General features: G+C 43.7%; 1 protein-coding gene across 10 annotated transcripts in view; it reads left to right on the forward strand.

The window, feature by feature from the left end:
- LOC137376257 (nesprin-1-like) overlaps positions 1-20,952 on the forward strand; it is a 500,292-nt gene that overhangs the window by 70,032 nt on the left and 409,308 nt on the right. For all 10 annotated transcript variants that reach the window (XM_068044441.1, XM_068044433.1, XM_068044435.1 and 7 more), the window contains exon 2: positions 8,755-8,816. In XM_068044441.1, the coding sequence (XP_067900542.1) occupies positions 8,755-8,816 (62 nt within the window). The remainder of the gene's footprint in view (positions 1-8,754; positions 8,817-20,952) is intronic.

Genomic DNA, 20,952 nt, shown 5'->3' on the forward strand with positions numbered 1-20,952 from the left:
AGCAGGTGTTGTGCGAACCCCCATTCCTGATGCTGGAGGGTAGAAAGTGAGTGTGTGCAGGTTATGGGGGGTTATCACTTCAAGCCAGATCCGGTTTGCCTCTGCTAACTGAGCACAAGAGGCAATGGACAGCTAGTGTGAGCCGGAATCCTGGCCGATTGTTACCCTTCCCTCATCTCCGGGATGCTGAAGCTGAAAGCAGCATTCCCACTGAGACCGAGCTAAGGTCAGATTGATCAACAGGGTTATGAAGTGAAACATGGAATCTTCTAATTTGTACGACTTGGAACCCTACTGGGAAGCTGCATCGCACCTTTGTAAATCTTCCATTCAAATGAATGAAATGAAGATTAAATGCACTAATCCTGTGCCCACACCAGAGAGCTACACTATTGCAAAGATCAGACATCCCAAGGCTGAAAGCTAGGATGGTCCTCAATATTGTCATTACTGCTAGAATATTTAACCAATTATTGATGCTGCAATTACTACTCAATTATTACGGCTACTGTTGCTACCAGCTTATTACAGGGAACGATAGCATAGTGGTTATATTACTGGACTAGTAATCCAGAGGCCTTAGACTAATGACTTCAGATCCCATCATGGCATCTGGGAAACTTAATTTCAATTAATGGATAAATCTGCAATGGAAAGCTACTATCAGTAATGGTGACCATATAACTGCTGAATTGTCGTAAAAGCCCATCTGGTTTGCTAGTGTCCTTTAGGGAAGGAAATCTGGTCTATATGTGGCTCCAGATACACCGCAATGTAGTTGGTGGTCTCTTAACTGCCCTTTGAAATGGCCTAGCAAATCACTCAGTTAAGGACAGTTAGGGATGGGCCATAAATGCTGGCCTGGCCAGGGATGCCCACATTCTGTGAGTGAATAAAAAAAAATGACTGCTACAATTGTTGACCAATAATTAGTCCTGCAATTCTTATTGCCTCACTATTTGCTAAAATGGTAAATATTGTAAGAAATGAAGTATTAAAGGGTTTGACGTCTTTGAAAGGAGATAAATCGCCAGGCCGGAACAAAATATATCCCAGGTTGTTAAAAGAAGCAAGGGAGGAAATTGCAGAGGCTCTGATCTTCATATTTCAATCCTCCCTACAAGAGTGGCGCCAGAGGATTGGAGGACTGCCAATGTTGTACCGTTGTTTAAAAAGGGAGGAAGGGATAATCCGAGTAATTATAGGCCTGTTAGCTTAACTTCGGTTGTGAGCAAATTATTGGAATCAATTCTGAGGGACAGGATAAACCTTCATTTAGAAATGCATAGATTAATCAAGGAAAGACAGCATGGATTTGTTAAGAGAAAGTCTGAGTAACTTGATTGAATTTTTTGAGGAGGTGACAAGTAGATTTGATGAAGGCAGTGTGGAGGATGTGGTCAACATGGATTTTGGCAAGACTTTTGACAAGGTCCCACATGGCAGACTGCTCAGAAAAGTAAAAGCCCTTGGGATCCAAGGGTGAGTGGCAAATTGGATCCAAAATTGGCTTCGAGGCAGGAAGCAAAGAGCAATGATTAAAGAGTATTTTTGTTACTGGAGGGCTGTTACCAGTGGGGTTCCGCAGCGCTCAGTACTTGGTCCCTTGCTCTTTGTAGTTTGTTTTAATGATTCAGACTAAATGCAGGGGGCACGATAAAGGAGTTTGCTGATGATACCAAAAATGACTGTGCGGTTGACAGTGAGGAGGAAAGCGTTAGACTACAAGAAGATACAGATGGTCTGGTCAGTTGGGCAGAAAAGTGGGAAATAGAATTCAATCCAGAGAAGTATGAGGTAATGCATTTTGGGAGGTGCAGTGAGGCAAGGGAATACACAATAAATGAGAGGATACTGAGTGGTGTGGAGGAACAGAGGGACCTTGGTGTGTATGTCCACAGATCCTTAAAGGTAGCAGGACAGTTTGATAAGGTGGTTAAGAAGGCATATGGCATGCTTTCCTTTATTAACTGAGGTGTATATAAGAGCAGAGAGGTTAAGCCAGAACTGTATACAACACTAGTTAGACCACAGCTGCATACTGTTCTGGTCACCACATTACAGGAAAAATGGGATTGCACTGGAGAGGGTGCAGAGGAGATTTACAAGGATGTTTCCAGGACTAGAACATTTTGGCTGTGAGGAAAGATTGGATAGGCTCGGGTTGTTTTCCTTGGAACAGAGGAGCTGAGGGCTGACTTAATGGAGGTGTATAAAATTATGAAGGGCATAGAGAGAGTAAATAGGGACAGCCTAGTTACCTTAGCAGTGAGGTCAAAAACCAGGGGCTTAGATTTAAAGTAATTGGTAGAAGAATTAGAGGGGACAAGAGAAGAGATGAGGAAACATTTTTTCACCGAGAGGGTGGTAGCGATCTGGAACTCAGTGCCTGAAAGGGTGGTAGAGGCAGAAACTCTCACCATATTTAAAAAGTACTTGGATGTCTACTTGAAGAGCTGTGACCTGCGGTGCTGCAGGCCTCATGCAGGAAGGTGGGATTAGGCTGAGTAACACTTTGTCGAATGGCACGGACACGTAGAGGCCTGCTACCCGACCCGAACCGGACGGGACCCGATAACATGTGTCGGGTTCAGGTCGGCTCAGGCCCATCTTCAGGCTCCGGCTTTCGGGCGCGGGTCGGGTCGGGCTGAGTCCAAGTCGGGTCGGGTCGGGTCGGGCCGGACACGCCGGGTCAGAGATGTGCCGGTAAGTATTAAAAATAAAAAAACTTAGCTGAGCTGGGAGTCCGGGACGAAACTGAGTCAGCGCAGTGAGCGAGTGACGTCACCATGATGTCATCACGCATGCGCCGCAGCTTCGTGGAGGTTCCGAGTCAGGAGGTAAGTAAATGGATGGCCAGGTCGGGCTCGGGTCGGGTCGGGCTTGGGGCAAAAGCGGAGGGTCTCGGGCCGGGTTGGGCTCGGGTCCACGGTGGTTCAGTCGGGTTCGGGTTGGGTTCATTTTCCTGACCTAAAGTAGGCCTCTACGGACACGATGGGCCGAATGGCCTCCTTCTGTGACATACATTTTCTATGAATTGCCAATTCACTGTTGCTGCTACATTTAGCCATTTCCTTCATTCTGCGATTTTGCTGGTTTATTGTTATTGAGCACCTTTACAATGTCCTCCTTTACTGCAAGAGATTTCATAATAGCCAGAAGCCTCTTGTGAGGCACCCTGTCACATGCCTTCTGAGTGTCCAGTTGTCTTACCATCTGCTACATAACAGCCAAATCATCTTAGAACCCCAATAAATCTGTCGGAGGCGTGAGTGCCACTGCTCAGCCAAGGCTGACAATCAGAAAAAGAAATCCTTTTGGATATTCAAAGTCTAAATATATTAAACATCGCCAGAGATCAATAGATTTTTGGATACTAAGGGATACGGAGATAGTGCAGGAAGGTGAAATTGCACGACAAGATCAGCCATGGTCTTATTAAATGTCAGAGCAGACTCGAAGGGGTGAACGGCCTACTCCTACTCATGTCCTTATGTTCTTATCTCTATTTTCTCCACAAACTTGTAAAAGTCTCCAACTAGCTGTGGAAAAAACATGTTGCTTTCTGCAGTCAAAGCAGCTCTGTAACAGGAATTAATTCCTGGCCTGTTATTTTTATCTCCTGCCATCTTATTATCCCGGGAGCCACTAGCTCTGTTTTGTTTTCCTTACTCTTAGTATCCGAAAGGAAATCTTTTTACCGCTTCAAGTATCTCTTGTAACATATTTTTTCTAATTTCTCTTTTTGCCACAGTTTAGTTTTTCATAATGCTTTAGATTTCAAATGTCTTTTTTAACCTACTCAATTTCCTTAGCACTCAATAAGTGAAAAGGCGAAAACTCCAAACTAATTTGTGGAAACAATGGGCTGAATTTTACCAGCCCTCTGAAGACAGGCTGGGAGGCCTCGTAAGATGGCGGCAGAAGGCTTTGGGAGGGGAGCCCGCACTCTTCCCGCCACCATGTGATATTGTCAACGGTGAGAACCGCAGCGTTGTGTCGCGGCCACCTGCTGACGGGAGGCGGGCGGCCAATTATTTCAATTAATTGGCCAATTAACGGCCACTTCCTGCCCCTGCTGGCATTTTACTGGCGTCGGGACAGCCCCGACCACATGGGGAGACCACCAGGTAAACCATGGCGACCTCCCATCAGGTTCCAGCAGGGTCTTCTTTATGGCTGCTCCATGGCTCACGGAGGGACAGAGGGGCCCCCTGGTGGAGATGGCTGCCCCGCGGCTCTGAAGGGTCCACCCCTCCAATCGCCAGGGCCTGCCTCCCTGACCCCGGCCTTCAAGGGCGACTCAACATTTAGGCACCCTCTTCTTCTCTCTGCAGCCTCAGCTGTGGTCATGTACTGTCAGTGGTGCTGCCGAGCTGCTGGCCCTCTGATTGGGTTGGCAGCTCTGAGAGGCAAGACTGTGTCTTTAACTGGATAGTGGTCCTGGTGGCAGCCTGGCGGTAAGATCCCGCCTGGGGTCCTGCCATCCACCCCGTGTGGGCTCAGGACCTGCTTTCGATCCTGGCAGTGGGACTTCCTAGCGTTTGGAAAAATTCCAGCCAGTACTTCAGTGAGCGAGTCACCAGTCTATGGAGCAGGTTCCCTAGAGAAGTAGTGGAAGTAGAAAGGATTAATTCACTCAAATGCAAATTAGGTAGATTTCTCTTGGAAAATAATATTTTGGGATACAATATATGAGCAGATTGAAACATGACATATAGAGAAACAAAGAAAGAAACGTTTCCATTTAGATAGCACTATTCACAACCTTAGAGCATCCCAAAACATTTTACAGCCAATGTAGTACTATTGATGCGTAGTCACTTATAAAGTCGGGAAACAAGGCACCAATTCGCACACAGCAAGGCCCCGCAAACAGCAATGAAATCGATCATCTGTTTTAGGTATTGGTTGAGGGATTTATATTGACACAGAAATTATTGCTCTCTTTCCAAGTCCACCTTAGAGGGTGGACTGCGGCTTGGTTTAACATGTCATTCAAAGGACGGCACCTCCCACAGTTCAGCATTCCCTCAGTACTGCACTGGAGTGTCAGCCTAGATTATGAGCTTATTTCTCTGGAGTGGGGTTTGAACCCGTGGTCTTCTGACCGGGTGCTGAGACCGAGCCAAGGCTAACGAACAGGAAAAAAAATATCCTTTTGGATGTTCTTATGGTAACTCTAACCTCCATGAGAGGAGAAGGTGAATTTGGACCTAAAGTTCCCCACCAATGGGGTTTTCCTTGCCTCAGGCCTGACTGTGTTGTAGACTGATTGATCGCGATCGATTGCCACGATTAGTCAATAGCTGCAGGATCGAAGAATGTGAACAGGACAGACCTCATTCTTCTTCCATCTAACAATTCCTATGTTCATTGGTTTATAGTGGTTGTCCAGAATGTGTTGGTTATGTACAGAACTATGACTGTTACATGGAGCGTATCAGATTATTGTATACATTAATTGTATTGCCCTTTTGTTATTATTTTTGTTTTTCTTTTCGGTAGAAGTGTATAACAATTCCAGCCCGTAACAGTGGGCAGAATTTTAGCAGTCAAGTTGGGGGTGCTGGGTTTTGGTCTGGCGGGAGGTTAAAGCCCTGAAAAGTGGCTTCAGGTCGGGAGCCCGACATGATCCCACCTACATCTGGCTTTAACCGGGACGTGTTCGCAGGCAAGCGGGAAACTCCCGTGAAGCTGTCACGTAAGTCATTTCAATATTGAAATGGGTAATTGTGAATTTTAACAGCCAACTTGCGGGTTTCCAGAGCCTTCTGGAACTTGCCAGGGTCATCAGGGCGAAAACACGATGAGAGGCCATTGTTGAATGAAAGTGATAAGTGCTGAGATGCCTGTCTGAAAGGCTTGTGCTTATGGCATTTGTTCAGACTGCCAGATTTCACTGCTGCACTTCATGAAGTCTCACTCCAGGAGTTGAGGATAAAAAGGCTGGCACAGTGGCGCAGTGGTTAGCACCACAGCCTCACAGCTCCAGCGACCCGGGTTCAATTCTGGGTACTGCCTGTGTGGAGTTTGCAAGTTCTCCCTGTGTTTGCGTGGGTTTCCTCCGGGTGCTCCGGTTTCCTCCCATATGCCAAAGACCTGCAGGTTGATAGGTAAATTGGTCATTAGCAATTGCCCCTAGTATAGATAGGTGGTAGGGGAATATAGGGACAGGTGGTGGGGGGATGTGGTAGGAATTTGGAATTAGTGTAGGATTAGTATAAATGGTTGATGGTCGGCACAGACTCGGTGGGCCGAAGGGCCTGTTTCGGTGCTGTATCTCTGAACTGAACATGATTTCCAACTTTTTGGAAGCCATTTCGCCCATTTTGGCTCATTTCCGCAGCCACTTCCATCAGGCCTGCTTGGTTTGAGAAGCTGGCCTCTTCCTCCCATCCGCAGGAAACATCACCTCACTTCCGTCCCTCAGATCCTGCAGCAGGGTCTCCAGGGAAGAGTCAGAGACGCTGGTGGGGGGTGGGGGGAGGGAGTGGGTGGGGGTTGGGGAGTAGCCTTCCCAGGTCTCCTTTCCATTCCTGAGGTTGCTGAAGCCGCGGGAATCAATGTACAGGTCAGCCATTCTGACCCCTGATAGGGCCCCTTTAATTAGAAATCCTTCCTTTGAAAGGTGTGATTCATTATCATGCATGCCTGCTGTGATTGGTCGGGAAACCCAGAAGTGGGATGCTAATACCACGGAAAAGCCCACTTCAATGATGGATGGGTTCCCAACCTGCTACCAGCCTCCCCACTGTGAGCAAGTCTATTATATTAAAATTCCGGCTAGTGTGCCTAATTTTCTGTTTCATATATGATTGTACTAACAGACATTTTGATCTGCGTTGAAACAACAGCTAACTTAATGTTAACTGTGCACATGCAAATGACAGATGTAGTTTATAAATCTCTGGGGGGGAGGGGGGAATCTGGTGAAACAATCAATTAAACCAGAAAGTGCTGGAGATCCATGCAGCAAGAGTGAATAGAAAAGGGCAGATTGGAGATCTGTTTTAACAGGAACCACTGCCGGAAACATTAACATTAAACTCTCTTCTCCCTTCAGTGATACTGACTGACCTGCTGTGTATTTGTAGCTTTTATTGTTAATGCAAATTGGTTTGCTGATTTTAACTTTCTCTGCATGAATTCTTTGTTTGAACTCTCTGAAATGCGAATGTGTCTGCTAACCCACGTAGTACCTTAAATTCGCAAACAAAAAGCTGCAATCTTCAGTTGTGTGTTTCGTTTTCTTCTGATTTTAATTCTGCTCCATTCTAACATGGGTGAAGGATTAGATCTTTCTGGTCTATGTATTTTGCAAGGATAGGAAAGAAAGAATTTGTATTTATACAGCAGCTTTTCATCTTCTCAGGAGGTCCTAAAATGATTTTTATATCACTAGTTACCTTTGAAGTGTAGTCACTGTCATTTTGTAGGCAAGCACAGCAGCACAGCAAGATCCCACCAATTAGATGAATGACCAGGTGGTGGTGTTGGTTGAGGGGTAAATTTTGTCCAGGACACAAGGGGCAGCTCCCCTGCTCTTCTTTGAAATAGTGCCATGGGATCATTTACGTCCACCTCAGAGGGCAAATGGGGCCTTTGTTTAACGTCTGATCTGGAAGACAGCACCTCTGACTGTGCAGCACTCCCTCGGTACTGTACTGGGAGTGTCAGCCTGGCTTATGAAGCTCCAGTTCTGCAACTGATACTTCCGGGTGTATTTTCAACTTGTCACGGTAGCAACGTGCATCAGCCACCTGTTAGAGAAACTGCCTGATTTTCATTCCTATTGATTGCTATAATGGGCAGCTGATCAGGAGATTTTCCCATACATGTGCTGATGGGTAACAAAAAAAAACTCAAGGTGCAGGAGGCTGCGATGGGAGACCCCATGCTTAACCTCAGCATTGGGCATTGGTGCGACCACATCTGGAGTACTGTGTACAGTACTGGTCTCCTTATTTAAGGAAGGATGTAAGTGCGTTGGAGGCAGTACAGAGAAGGTTTACTAGACTAATACCTGGAATGGGCGGGCTGTCTTATGAGGAAAGATTGGACAGACTAGGCTTGTATCTGCTGGAATTTAGAAGAGTAAGAGGCGACCTGATTGAAACATATAAGATCCTGAGGGGTCTTGACAGGATGGATGTGGAAAGGATGTTTCCCCTTGTGGGAGAAGGAGAATCTAGAACTAGGGGTCACTGTTTAAAAATAAGGGGTCGCCCATTTAAGACAGAGATGAGGAGAAAATTTCTCTCTGAGGGTCGTGAGTCTTTGGAATTCTCTTCCTCAAAAGGCGGTGGAAGCAGAGTCTTTGATTATTTTTAAGGCAGAGGTAGATAGATTCTTGATCAGCAAAGGGGTGAAAGGTTATTGGGGGTAGGTGGAAATGTGGAGTAATCAGTTCAGCCATGAACTTATTGAATGGCGGAACAGGCTTGAAGGGCCGAGTGGCCTACTCCTGCTCCTAATTCGTATGTTTATATGTAGGCCCCCAAACCTTAAGACTGGCTGTCGTGGGGAGCTGTTGGCACTCAGTCGTCCTCTGTACATATCTTCCACCACATGTGAATCGCATTCTAGTTCCCACTGCCCCTTTTTTTTTCACCTTGAATTTGCCTTATGTAAACACTCGCTGTTTTGAAACCTTGCAGACAAGTGTCAGCATAAAGATGCTTCTTTGCTTGTGTGAAAATCTTAACGATTCCCTCCCATATTTCTCACTTTGGTTCCGTCAATGTTTTACAGATGAGCAGGAGGCTGTCCAGAAGAGAACTTTCACTAAGTGGATCAATTCTCACTTGGCCAAGGTAAGAAGCTTTTACTTGCCCTGATTATATTCTGAGACAATCGCCACACCTTGAGGGTTGTTCTGTTCCACTTGAGATTTGGCGGGGGGCTGCGGGGAAGCAGGGGGCAGGGGAGGAGAGTGTATCACGACTGCAACACTTGGGCATCAGGTATCCCTGAAACCTGGCTGCCAGTCCCTCGAAGTGCGGGTAACCTGGTCCTGTATGCGTTTGTATTTCCTACCTGCTGGTTTGTTCTATTTGATGTTCCTGGGGCTGGAGGTTTGGTGCTGTTGCCTCATTGATGGATAAATCCCAAATCAGAATACAAAGATCAGTTAGTATCGGCAAGCTGCCATATCTGAAAGTTAATAGGAACGTGAATTTAACCCACGTGTGCGTGTCCCAAGGATCCATGGCGCATGCATGGCCCATAAAAACTAGAGGTTGGACATTCCTACCCCAAGATGACTGAGGCTTGTATGGAGTGAAGCTGCTCTGTAACAAATAATATCCAGCGTCATAAACTTACAGCGGAGCTGTGCACCTCTCCTTCTGAGCACCATAGTCCTCATGAATATAGTGTTTGCCAAACTTCTGGTTGGGTGATGGAGAAGATTTACATGTCCTTTTGTTTTCCGGCACAGTTTATATCATGAAATTATAGAATGATGTGGCACAGGGGGCTAATCAGCCCTTTATGCCTGTGCTGGCACTTTGAAAGAGCTATCCAATTAGTCTCACTTCCTCTGCTCTTTCACCATAGCCCTACAAATTTCCCTCCCCCTTTTTAGGTATTTATCCACTTCACTTTTGAATCACTTTCACTGTTGAGTGCAATAATCGTGGGGGGAGGGGGGCTTAAATCTACATATAGATTGAACAAATCAAATTGGCAAAATTAGTCTAGAGGACAAGTTCATAGAATGCATTTGAGACAGTTTCCTAGAACAATACATCAAGGAACCAACCAGGGAAAAGGCTATTTTAGCTTTGTGTAATAAGAGAGGGTTAATTAGTAATCTTGTTGTAAAGGATCCTACGGGATCATCATATGATAGAATTTAACATTATGTTTGAGAGTGACATACTTAAAGCCAAATACATAGGAGGGTCGAGTTGGCTAATGCTGATTGAGAAAATAGATTAAAAGGTATGGAGATAAATAAGCAGTGGTAAGCATTTAAAGAAATGATTCAAAATTTTTAATGAAAACACATTCCATTGAGAAACAAAAACAAGGGAAAGTGGCTCACTAAAGAGACTTATAATATTGTGAATAGAAGTAAGCCTGAAGATTGGGAGAGTTTTAGAAAACAGCAAAGGATAACCAAAAAATTGATAAGAAAGAGAAAATAGAATGAGTAAACTAGCAAGAAATATAAAAACAGATTGTAAGAGTTTGTATAAGTATGTAAAAAATAAGAAAGTCGCAAAAGTTAACACTGGCCCCTTAGAGACTGAGATGAGAGAAATTATAATGGAAAACAAAGAAATGGCAGAGATGCTAAACAAATATTTTGTACCTGTCTGCACAGTAGAAAATACTACAAGTGTACCAAAAATAGTGGAGAACCTAGGGGCTAATGAGCATTGTTATAAGTGCTTCTTTTATTTTGTTAAATTTAAAGATTTGTGTTTTAAAACTGAAAAGGTGCCCATGGGTGTTTTTTTTACAAGGGTCACTGTGAGGTCGGCAAGGTAAACAGTTACTGGAAGGCACCTGTTTTCAAATAATTACCCAGCAGGGGTTGTTTTTGACTTGGGGAGAGATGTTTACAGAGGGGTGACAGGTCAAGATTTATAGGGGATCGGGAGGCTTGATTCTTGTGATATGGGTATTTGGTTTTGGTTTTGCTTTGGACAGTGAGTTGGGATATGGACAATGGTTTGAAAAGACAGTTGGAGAAAACTTGCCAAGAGTGCAACACCTAGCTCAGTCTGTTCCAGCGCTTTGAAACAGCCTGCCAGTTTACCATCTCTTGAGAAGCTGAGAAGCAAGTGTAAGAAACTGCCTGAAACCCCTCTTACTGCATTTTCCTGGAATCCTGCCCAAACTGATCTTCAACGTCGCCTGACAGGAATTGTTCTAGAAAGATCCCAGTGACAGTCGTCTATACATAGTTGGGACGCCAAATCAAAAAGGACATGTGACATCTTTTCATATCTCCTCTTTTTTTCTTCAACAACTAGCAAGTATTTGGCCAACACATTCTTTTTTTGTTTTTTTGTACTAGAGCTTGAAAGAGTAAATCTCTTTATTTTTCGGTTAACCAGTGTATGGATGTGTGTGTGTGTGGGGCTAAGGTAAAAAGGGAACTTTTATTTTTCAAACTGTGTGTTTATGCTTTGCTGTGTTACTGGTTAAGACTTGGTTTATAATAAACTGATAATTTAGTTGTTTATTAAAGAAACCTGGTTGTGTGTTTTATTCTGGGATAAAAATAGAGTCCATGATTGACCGTATCGGAAAGTGGGAAAAAATTTACATATATGTTGCGACCTGTGGAGAAGTGGAACTAGAATAAACAGTGCACTCCTCCCGCCTCAGTTGTAACAGCGTGATGAACTTAAAGTAATTATCAATAGAGGAAAATTACCAGAGAAACTATTGGGACTAAAAGCCAACAAATCCCCTGGACCTGATGGCCTACATCCTAGGATTCTAAATTAGGTGGCTACAGAGATAGTGGATGCACTGGTTATGATTTCCAAATTCCGTAGATTCTAGAAGAGTCCCAGTGGATTGGAAGTTAGCAAATGTAACACCACTATTCAAGAAAAAGGGATAGAGAAAACAGGGAACTACAGGCCAGTTAGCCTGACATCAGTCATCAGGAAAATGCTGGAATCTATTATTAAAGAGGTGTGAACAATATACTTAGAAAATCATAATATGATTAGGGAGAGTCAACATGGTTTTATGAAAGGGAAATCATTCTGACAAATTTATTAGGGTATTTTGAGGATGTAACTAGCAGGTTAGATAAACCAATGGATGTACTATATTTAGATTTTCAAAAGGCATTGAACAAGGTACCACATAAACGGTTATGAAACAAGATATGGTTTCATGGAGTTGAAGTTAATATATTAACATGGATAGAGGATTGGTTAACAGACAAAAGTGGAGAGTAGGGATAAAAGCGGCAATCTTCAAGTTGGTAGGCTGTAACTAGTGGAGTGCCACAAGGATCAGGCCTCAGCTATTTGCAATCTATTGTTAATGACTAGATGAAGGTACAGAGAGTAATATATCCACATTTCCTGATGATACAAAGCTAGGTAGGAATGCACGCTTTGAGGAGGATATAAAGAAGCTGCAAAGAGATCTAGACAGGTTAAGTTAGTGGCCACTTAGTTGACGGAGTATTCTGTGAGGAAGTGTGAAGTTATTCACTTTGGTAGTAAGAATAGAAAAGCAGATTATTTTGTAAATGATGAGAAATGTTTAAATGCTGACGTTCAAATAGAGTTAGGCATCCTCGAAGAAACACAGAAAGTTAGCACACAGGTGCAGCAAGCAATTAGGAAGGCAAATGATATGTTGGCCTTTATTGCAACAGGGTTGTAGTACAAGAATAAGGAAGTCTTGCTACAATTGTACAGAGCTTTGGTGAGACCACACCTGGAGTACTGGGCACAGTTTTGGTCTCCTTATCTAAGGAAGGATTACTTGCCTTTGAGGTGGTGCAGTGAAGGTTTACTAGATTGATTCCTGGGATGAGAGGGCTGTCCTATTAGGAGAGATTCCGTAAATTAGGCCTATACTGTCTGGAGTTTAGAATGAGAGGTAATCTCATTGAAACTTATATGTTTCTGAGGGGGCTTGACAGGGTAGATACTGAGAGGTTGTTATTCCTGGCTGGAGAGTCTAGAACCAGGGAGCATAGTCTCAGATCGATCATTTAAGACTGAGATGAGGAGGAATTTATTCACTCAGAAAGTTGTGAATCTTTGGAATTCTCAACCTCAGAGGGACGTGGATACTCAGTCGTTGAGTATATTCAAGACTGAATTGGATATATTTTGGACTACAGAGGAATCAAGGGATTTGTGGATCAGGGATGAAAGTGGAGTTGAAGTCAAAGATCAGCCATGATCTTATTGAGTGGCGAAGCAGGCTCGAAGGGCTGTATAGCCTACTCCTGCTCCTATTTCTTATGTTCTTATATAATCTGATTCCTCCACCTTTTCAGGCAGTGCATTCCAGATCACTGTGTAATTTTTTTTCTCATCTCACCTCTGGTTCTTTTGCCAGTTATCATATCTGTGTCCTCTGCTTATCGACTCTGCTGCAAGAAACAGATTCTCCTTATTTACTCGATCAAAACCCTTTATGAAGTTGAACATCTCTCTCTCAACAGCACCCCCGCCCCCAACCTTCTCTGCTCCACTGAGAACAACCCCAGTTTCTCCAGTCTCTCCCCATAACTGAAGTCCTTTATCGCTGGTACCATTCTAGTAAATCTCCTGCGCACCCTCTCCAAGACCTTGACATTCTTCCTAAAGTGTGATGCCCAGAATTGTCGACAATACTCCAGGTTTACCATAACATATACATTTAGCAACCCCTTGTTTTTAGTTCACAAACACTTCTCCGGAAGACATTGGCAGTATGAAGTTTGTACTGGAGCGCAAATCAGGAGTTCAGATGTGAGGTTACTTGACTGAATCGCCACCTGCACAGTTTCCTCTCTGTTAAACTCAACGGTTGGAAAATTGCATGAGTATCGATTCAGACAAAAATTCCTGTTATTCATTCCTGTCACTCGGGAATGCTGAATTGTAACATTTACCCCACTGCTACTTCAGGAAGGGGAATTTGTATGAATTGTTGAAGGATTTCTGCAATGCGACTGGAATGTGCTGTTAATGGTGACAGTCAAATCAAAATTTACACATCCCTATTGTCAATGACTCAATTAGATACAGGCTACTTGAAAACGCAGTGACTCAAATATTCATTGTTTTAAGTTTGATGGGAACATAGAACTTGCTAGACAAAAGAAGACCAAAATCCATCTAGTTTGCCTTCTGCCATTCTGTTAGTCACATGATACAACAATAATAAGAGTTGTTGACTAATCATAACAATTAATCTCCATCAGTTAGTCTATAACAAACCCAAATATGAGGTGAGGAAAGCGCCCAGTGGTGGAATGCTTTGGGAAACATAGATCCAAAGTCACCTATTCCTCCTAAGCATGCTGCATTTACCATAATGTCATGTTTCAATTTACTCAAAGACTGTACTCAATTCTTACAATTGTGGTAATTGCAGGATGAGTGAAGCAGAAATCTTGTTTTAAATGTGTTGGTACAAATCCAAAGATTGGAATCAGATTCCTGATGGTTCACTCTACTCTGTTTTTGAGTCTTTCTTTAACCCACAGAAACAAGTCAATCAGGGTAGGAAACAATGCACCCTCTAATTTTTTTTTGGAGTACATGGGTGAGTTATTTAAGTGCGCAGCCCCTTTAATTTTTTTGGCACAGGCCGTGAACACGCAGCAACTTCTTCTGATCTCTCTGTCATAGAGTGATACAGCACTGAAACAGGCCCTTCGGCCCACTGAGTCTGTGCTGACCAATAACCACCCATTTATACTAATCCTACATTTAATCCCATATTCCCTACCACATCCCCACCTTCCCTCAATTCTCCTACCACCTACCTACACTAGGGGCAATTTACAATGGCCAATTTACCTATCAACCTGCAAGTCTTTGGCTGTGGGAGGAAACCTGAGTACCTGGTGGAAACCCACGCGGTCGTAGGGAGAACTTGCAAACTCTGCACAGGCAGTACCCAGAACCGAACCTGGGTCACTGGAACTGTGAGGCTGCAGTGCTAACCATTGCGCCACTGTGCTGCCCCTAAAGTACTAGCCTGGGCCTCTTCAATGCTAGTCCAGTGACATTACCAATACGCCACCACCTCCTCCTTAAAGTGGGGGGGGGGGGGGGGACTTGTGCACAGCCTGTACAGGGCCACACAGCTTAGAGGAAACTTTGGTAAGGGGCAGCTACAAAGTCAACAGTTCCCTCACCTCTGGTATTCCAAATCAGAAACCCAGAGACAATCCATGAAAACCTGAAGGCCCCAATTTTGTATAGAAGTTTGGAGTCTTTACACTAAATACAGAGTTTCGAGCGGAGGTGCTTGGCGATACCCTGGGGAAGGGACCTGCTCTATGGCTGCACTTTAGAGAAGTGGGATTAACTCTCCCAACCCTTCCTGTGGAAAAACTTTGCACAGTATGTTGGAGTATCTCTTTTTCACTCTTGTTGTCTCTAGTTAGCACAGATATGTGCATATGTGACCTGCCACATAAAGACCTGCTGTGGAGACCATTAAATAGGCTAGTTAGTTAGAAGTCTACAACAGGTAGAGAACCATATACACCACTTAGGGAAACAAGACCCATGTGAGAAATGTACACAAACAGATTGACCCACTCCTGGGAATCTGGAAGTTGATTAGGGGGAAGTGCAGCTGAATGGGGGAGGGGGCTGTTTTAAAAGACGGATTTTGCATTCAGCAGGCATGGAGAGGCTTGACAGCCAATTCAGAATCATCACTTAACTGCTGAGCCAATATAGATATGGCATTCATATTCTCCAGCATGCGGTGTGCGTTACCATGGAAATGGTTGCCTCTGCTGCGATTGCTGTTACTGTGGAGATCACTCCCACAAGAGAATGCAGCACAGCAAAGCACAATTTTAATCTTCAAACACAACAAACAGAAAGTGGGCTTCTCGTCTCATATCTGCTGGCATCATCTGCACTGACCAATTCAGTTCTGGCTCTGATACTTTCCCCAAAGAAATTTCTTTTGGGCTTTATTCCCCACTCTTTACCCCTCTCTCCCTGATATTTCCCTTCACAATCTGAAGGCGCTAACGATTGTTGGGCACCTTACTCAAAGGCACCCAGATACTGAGTGTTGGTACCTCACTTGTGCATGGACGGGCATCACAGGGTAACCTGGTCATTGTTTGACTCCCACACTATTCACATTTTCCAGCTGGACAGAGGTCAAGGAACTCCAATCCTTGCTGATATTTCCCTCAGACCCTGGAGATGTCCAGTCCAGATGTAGCTTGGACAAATGTAGTCCAAATGTCCACACTCTCACCAACAGCAATGTAATAATGACCAGATAACCTGATTTAGTGATGTCAGCTGAGGGATAAGTATTGGCCAGGGCATTGGGGAGAACTCCCCTGCTCTTCTTCCAATAGTGTCAGCCAAGGCTTAGTTGGTAGAACTCTCAGCTCTGGGTCAGAGGTTGTGGGTTCAAGCCCCACTTCAGAGACTTGAGCAAAATGGATAGGTTGAGACTCCAGTGCAATACTGAGGGAATGCAGTTCTGTCAGAAGTGCTGAACTTCAGATGAACGATTAAACTGAGGTCCCATCTTCCCTCTCAGGTGAATGTAAAAGATCCCATTGCACTATTAGAAGAGCAGGGGAGTGCTCCCTGGTGTCCAGGCCAACATTTGTCCTTCAAACCACATCACTAAAATGCATTACGTGGTCATTATCACACTGCTGTTTGTGGGTGCTTGCTGTGCACAAATTGTCTGCCGTGTTTCCTACATTATATCAGAGAGCACAGTTCAAAAGTACTTCATTGGCTGTAATGTGTTATAGAACACCCTGAGGCCATAAAAGCTGCAATATAAATGTAGTTTTTCTTTTAGTGTCATGGGTCGTTTACATCTTCCTGAGTATGCAAATGGGGCCTCAGTTTAACACCTCATCTGAAAGGTGGCACCCTCCGACGATAGAGCACTCCCTCAAATACTGCACTGGTGTATCTGCCAGGGTGATGTGCTTAAGATTATTGTGGTCAACTGACTCACGGCAATTGGAAATTGAAACTTGGATGTCCCTGGTCTAAATGGCTTCAAAATATAGAAGGCATTCCTCGTACTCGAAGGGCTAATGAAATTTCGCCCAGGAGTCCCAATGGATTTGTAAGATACAGAATCTTATTCAGCAGTATCTGTTGGCCTGGATTCTTCATCATTACTCTCCCTGCACAACTTTCAATTGTTTCCTTTACAGCATATTCCTCTAGTTTAAAAAATAAACATTTATTCACAAAAAATTATTTTAAACAACAGCTTTCATTTATACATTTTTAATGTCGTAAAACATCCTAAGATGCTTCACAGGAGCATTATAAAACAATTAGAAATGTAAAATACTGCAGATGCTGGAAATCTGAAATAAATACAGAACATTCTGGAAATACTCAGCAGGTCTGACAGCATCTGTGGTGAGAGAAACAGAGTTAATGTTTTAGGTCACCAATGTTTCATCAGAACTGATGAAAGGTTCTCAATCTGAAACGTTAACTCTGTTTCTCTCATCACAGACACTGCTAGACCTGCTGCGTGTTCCCAGAATTTTCAGTTTTTATTATCAAACAAAATTTCAGTCCAAGCCACATAAGGAGATGTTAGGACAGGTGACCTTGGTCAGAGAGGTAGGTTTTAAGGAGCATTGTAAAGGAAGAGAGAGAGCGAGATAGCAAGGTTTGGGGAGGGAACTCCAGAGCTTAGGGCCTACGCAGTTGAAGGCATGAAGGCTGCCAATGGTGGAATGACTAAAATCACGGATTTGCAAGAGGGCAGATTTGGAGGAGCGCCGAATTCTCTGAGGGTTGTGGGGCTGGAGGCGGTTACGGAGATAGGGAGGGATGATGCCATGGAGGGATTTGATCACAAGGATGGGGTGTTGCAGGACTGGGAGCCAGTTTAGGTCAGTGAGCACAGAGATGATGGGTAAATGGGACTTGGGTACGAGTTAGGATACGGGCAGCAGAGTTTTGGATGAGCTCAAGTTTGCGTCAGAAAGATCACGCACTTAAATAGCATTGTTCACACCTAAGGTGCTGCCAACTCATGACATGTAAGTCCCCCTATAGCCTTCAGAACAATGCTCTTCATCTCATCAGTAGTGGATGGATTTTAACACAGGTGCCAGGGTTAGACAGGAAGCTAACCCATTGCATTTCCAATGGAGAAACCACTTAATGATCCTGTGAACAAGGTGCATTGTGTCCTTTTGTACAGTCATTTCAAGGAAAGTAGTCAGTGCGATACAATTTAGCAGGATCCTGCCCTAAGGAGAAGACCACGAGCTAATCTTTCACAAGAACATGGATAGGGCTTGCCGAGAATTACAGTCTGTATACCAAGGCCACTGTGCAACCCATGAAATGAAACTACATGCTTCTCGTTGAAGAAATCTCGGGAACCAGCAGACTGCTCCACTGGTCAGATGTAAGAGGAAGTGAGAGCTATCAGTGGTTTAGCTGCATGCTCCAAAAGTTACAGTGGACCTTTTTATTTAGTTTACAAAGGCTTGCTAATTCTCAGTGCCTAATTTATCCTGTTTGACTTAACACTTGCTGTGGGATCAGTCCAGCTCATCCTAGGTTTCTCTTCCTACAGTTAGTGCTGGAAGTGTATTTTATTTTTGAACGCACTGTGCAATACCATTATGGCAGTGCTCTCAAAGAGCTAATTTATTTGTTATCCCAAAGCACTGGTTCGTGTCTCTGAATAACCATTAAACACTTCATGTACATTTGTTTCAGCTTTGCTGTTGTCCAGAATAGCAGAATTTCATTGAGATGATGATGAAGCAACAAGCTGCCTTGATATAGGTGAAGAAGAGGGAAGGGAAATAGAAGTACAATGGAGAGCTTCAGTCAAAGGGATGACACTGTGCGATGCGCCGAATAATTCTTTTTTTATAGGAGATATCTCAGTTTAATTTGTGCATTATGACAGTCACCCGGTCTGATACTAATAAGAAGAATTGTAATATGCATGAGACCCAGGGAAGAGAAAACGCTGAATATGAAAAGTGTTGTTAAAAGTACTTCAGCTGCTGAAACGCTGGCTCTTGTGGAGGCAGTGGATATGGGGGTCTAACTCTCAAATATTTTAATTGAGATTCTGTACAAGGGGGTACTGAAGGTAGTATACCCCTTGAATATTATGTAGATAATCCTTCATTGTGGGACAATGAACCCTGAATCGTGGTCAGTGCTAGCAGTTTTACTGAGGGATAGTTTACGCAGTGTTCAACAAAGCATTTCAAAGGGCTGAATGGCTTACTCCTGCTCCTATTTTCTATGTTTCTATGTTTCTAATGTTTTACAAGAGAAAGTAAAGACAAATAGATCCTTCTGAGGCTGCCAGTAGCGGCATGTGAAATTATGCTCAGCGGTGAAAATTTCCTAAATGATCATGTGATTATAGGGGATTGTCGGCCCTGGTTCAGTGGTAGCACTTTCGCCTTTGAGTCAGAAGGTCATGGATTCAATTCCCACTCCAGAGACGTGAGCACATCATCCAGTACTGAAGCAGTGCTGCACTGTCAGAGGTGCCATTTCTTAAATGAGATGTAAAACTGAGGCTTTGTCTGCCTGCTTAGGTGGCTGTAAAAGGTCATATTATACTATTACAAGAAGACCAGGGGAGTGCTCCCCAGTGTCCTGGACGATATTTATTCCTTAACCAACATCACTAAAAAAAAAATTATCTGTTCATTATCTTATTGCTGTTTGTGGGATCTTGCTGTGTGCAAATTGATTGCTGCGTTTCCTACCATATAGCACTGACTACGCTTCAAAAAAACTATCCCTTTGGCTGTAAGGTGCTTTCGGATGTCCTGAAGTCGTGAAAAGTTGCTGTAGAGCTGAGAGTTTATTCATTTGTTCTTTCCTATTGCTTGTAAGCTCATTACCCAGAGAGCTGAGTGGTAATCGAGACTAACAGCACAGTGAGTGAACAGCAGAGACTTTGCCGTTTGTGAATGATTTACTCAGTCACTTTGAACAAAATGGGCATGCTTCACAGTGATTTGGATCAAATGCTTGAAATGCTGGTCTTTATTTGAGGCTGAACAATCGACTGGTGCATGTCACCCTCCAACACTCTGACAGTAGAGGCATGTTTACTGCTAGCGTCACAGGCCGCTGCTGAAATGTTATCCTTTTTATCCGTTACTCACTCGCTGTGATTCAGCGTGCCTCAACAGTTCCATTGTTTATGCTGTCGTTAAGTTTCCTGTATGTTGTGAGGGACGTTTAGAGAGCTGGTTCCTGGCAAATTCTTGCAAAACCCCATGTGGCCCTGAGCAGATTGCCTCAAGGCTATCTGATCTCCTGTAGTGTTTCTCATAGGTAAACTATTGAGTGGGGGTGGGGAATAAGCTGGGTTTAAGATGGGGATGTGGTTCCAAATAGGCAGATCATGGGGCCAATTATAAATGAATTGCTGACCGCTCTATGTAATCCCCTGTTCCATGCCCCTTTGGTGGGAGAGAAAGCTGTCAAGGTCTTTTTTCCTAAAATACTTTTTAGACTTTGATGCACAAAGTGAGGATGTAAGATCTTTTTTATACATTTGTGGAAATCCCTAGTCAAGAACAAGTGTAGTCTTCATGTTATAGTTACTAGTAGTTGAACAGCGAAACTTAGGGAAGTTTGGGAAGCAGAGTAAAATTATTGGGAGTGTAGGCATTTATCTCCAGTACAGGCTGAGGAACTGGGAGAATGATGTACTATAGGGCCACCATTGGTGGGAGGGCGTAATTACAGTGTGACAAGTTTACATAGGCAGTTTTCATTATAAGGATGGATGTGGGAATTTATAATGGGGAAAATCGACAGAAAAATGTCTCAAAAACATGACAACAGGAAATAAGGCTTTGAGAACAGGAAGTGCAACAGTGCCACAGCATCACACATGCCCATATGAAAAGGGCACTGAAGAAGAGGCAACCTCTATATTTAAACAAAAATCATACCACTATCCCATGGCACTGACGCCCCTCCCCTTACTCATTTCATCTGCCCCATACCCTGTATCTCTCCCTAAAAGCTCAGCATACTGTTACAACCTCAATGAGACCGTTAACATTAAAAATACGAGATATGAACCCCCAGACCAATTTAAAGAAATACACAAGAGCTCATGTTTTAAGATTTTTATTATAACAACTGAACTAAAAGAAATCCCCATTCATTAAATAGTACTTTGTAAGTAGGCGATACCCCAAATTTCAAAGAAAGGTATTTTCTTATTACTTGAAAACCTCACACGATACTTAGATGTTACACAGTC

This window comes from Heterodontus francisci, chromosome 13 (assembly GCF_036365525.1).
Source record: "Heterodontus francisci isolate sHetFra1 chromosome 13, sHetFra1.hap1, whole genome shotgun sequence".
Taxonomy (NCBI): Eukaryota; Metazoa; Chordata; class Chondrichthyes; order Heterodontiformes; family Heterodontidae; genus Heterodontus; species Heterodontus francisci.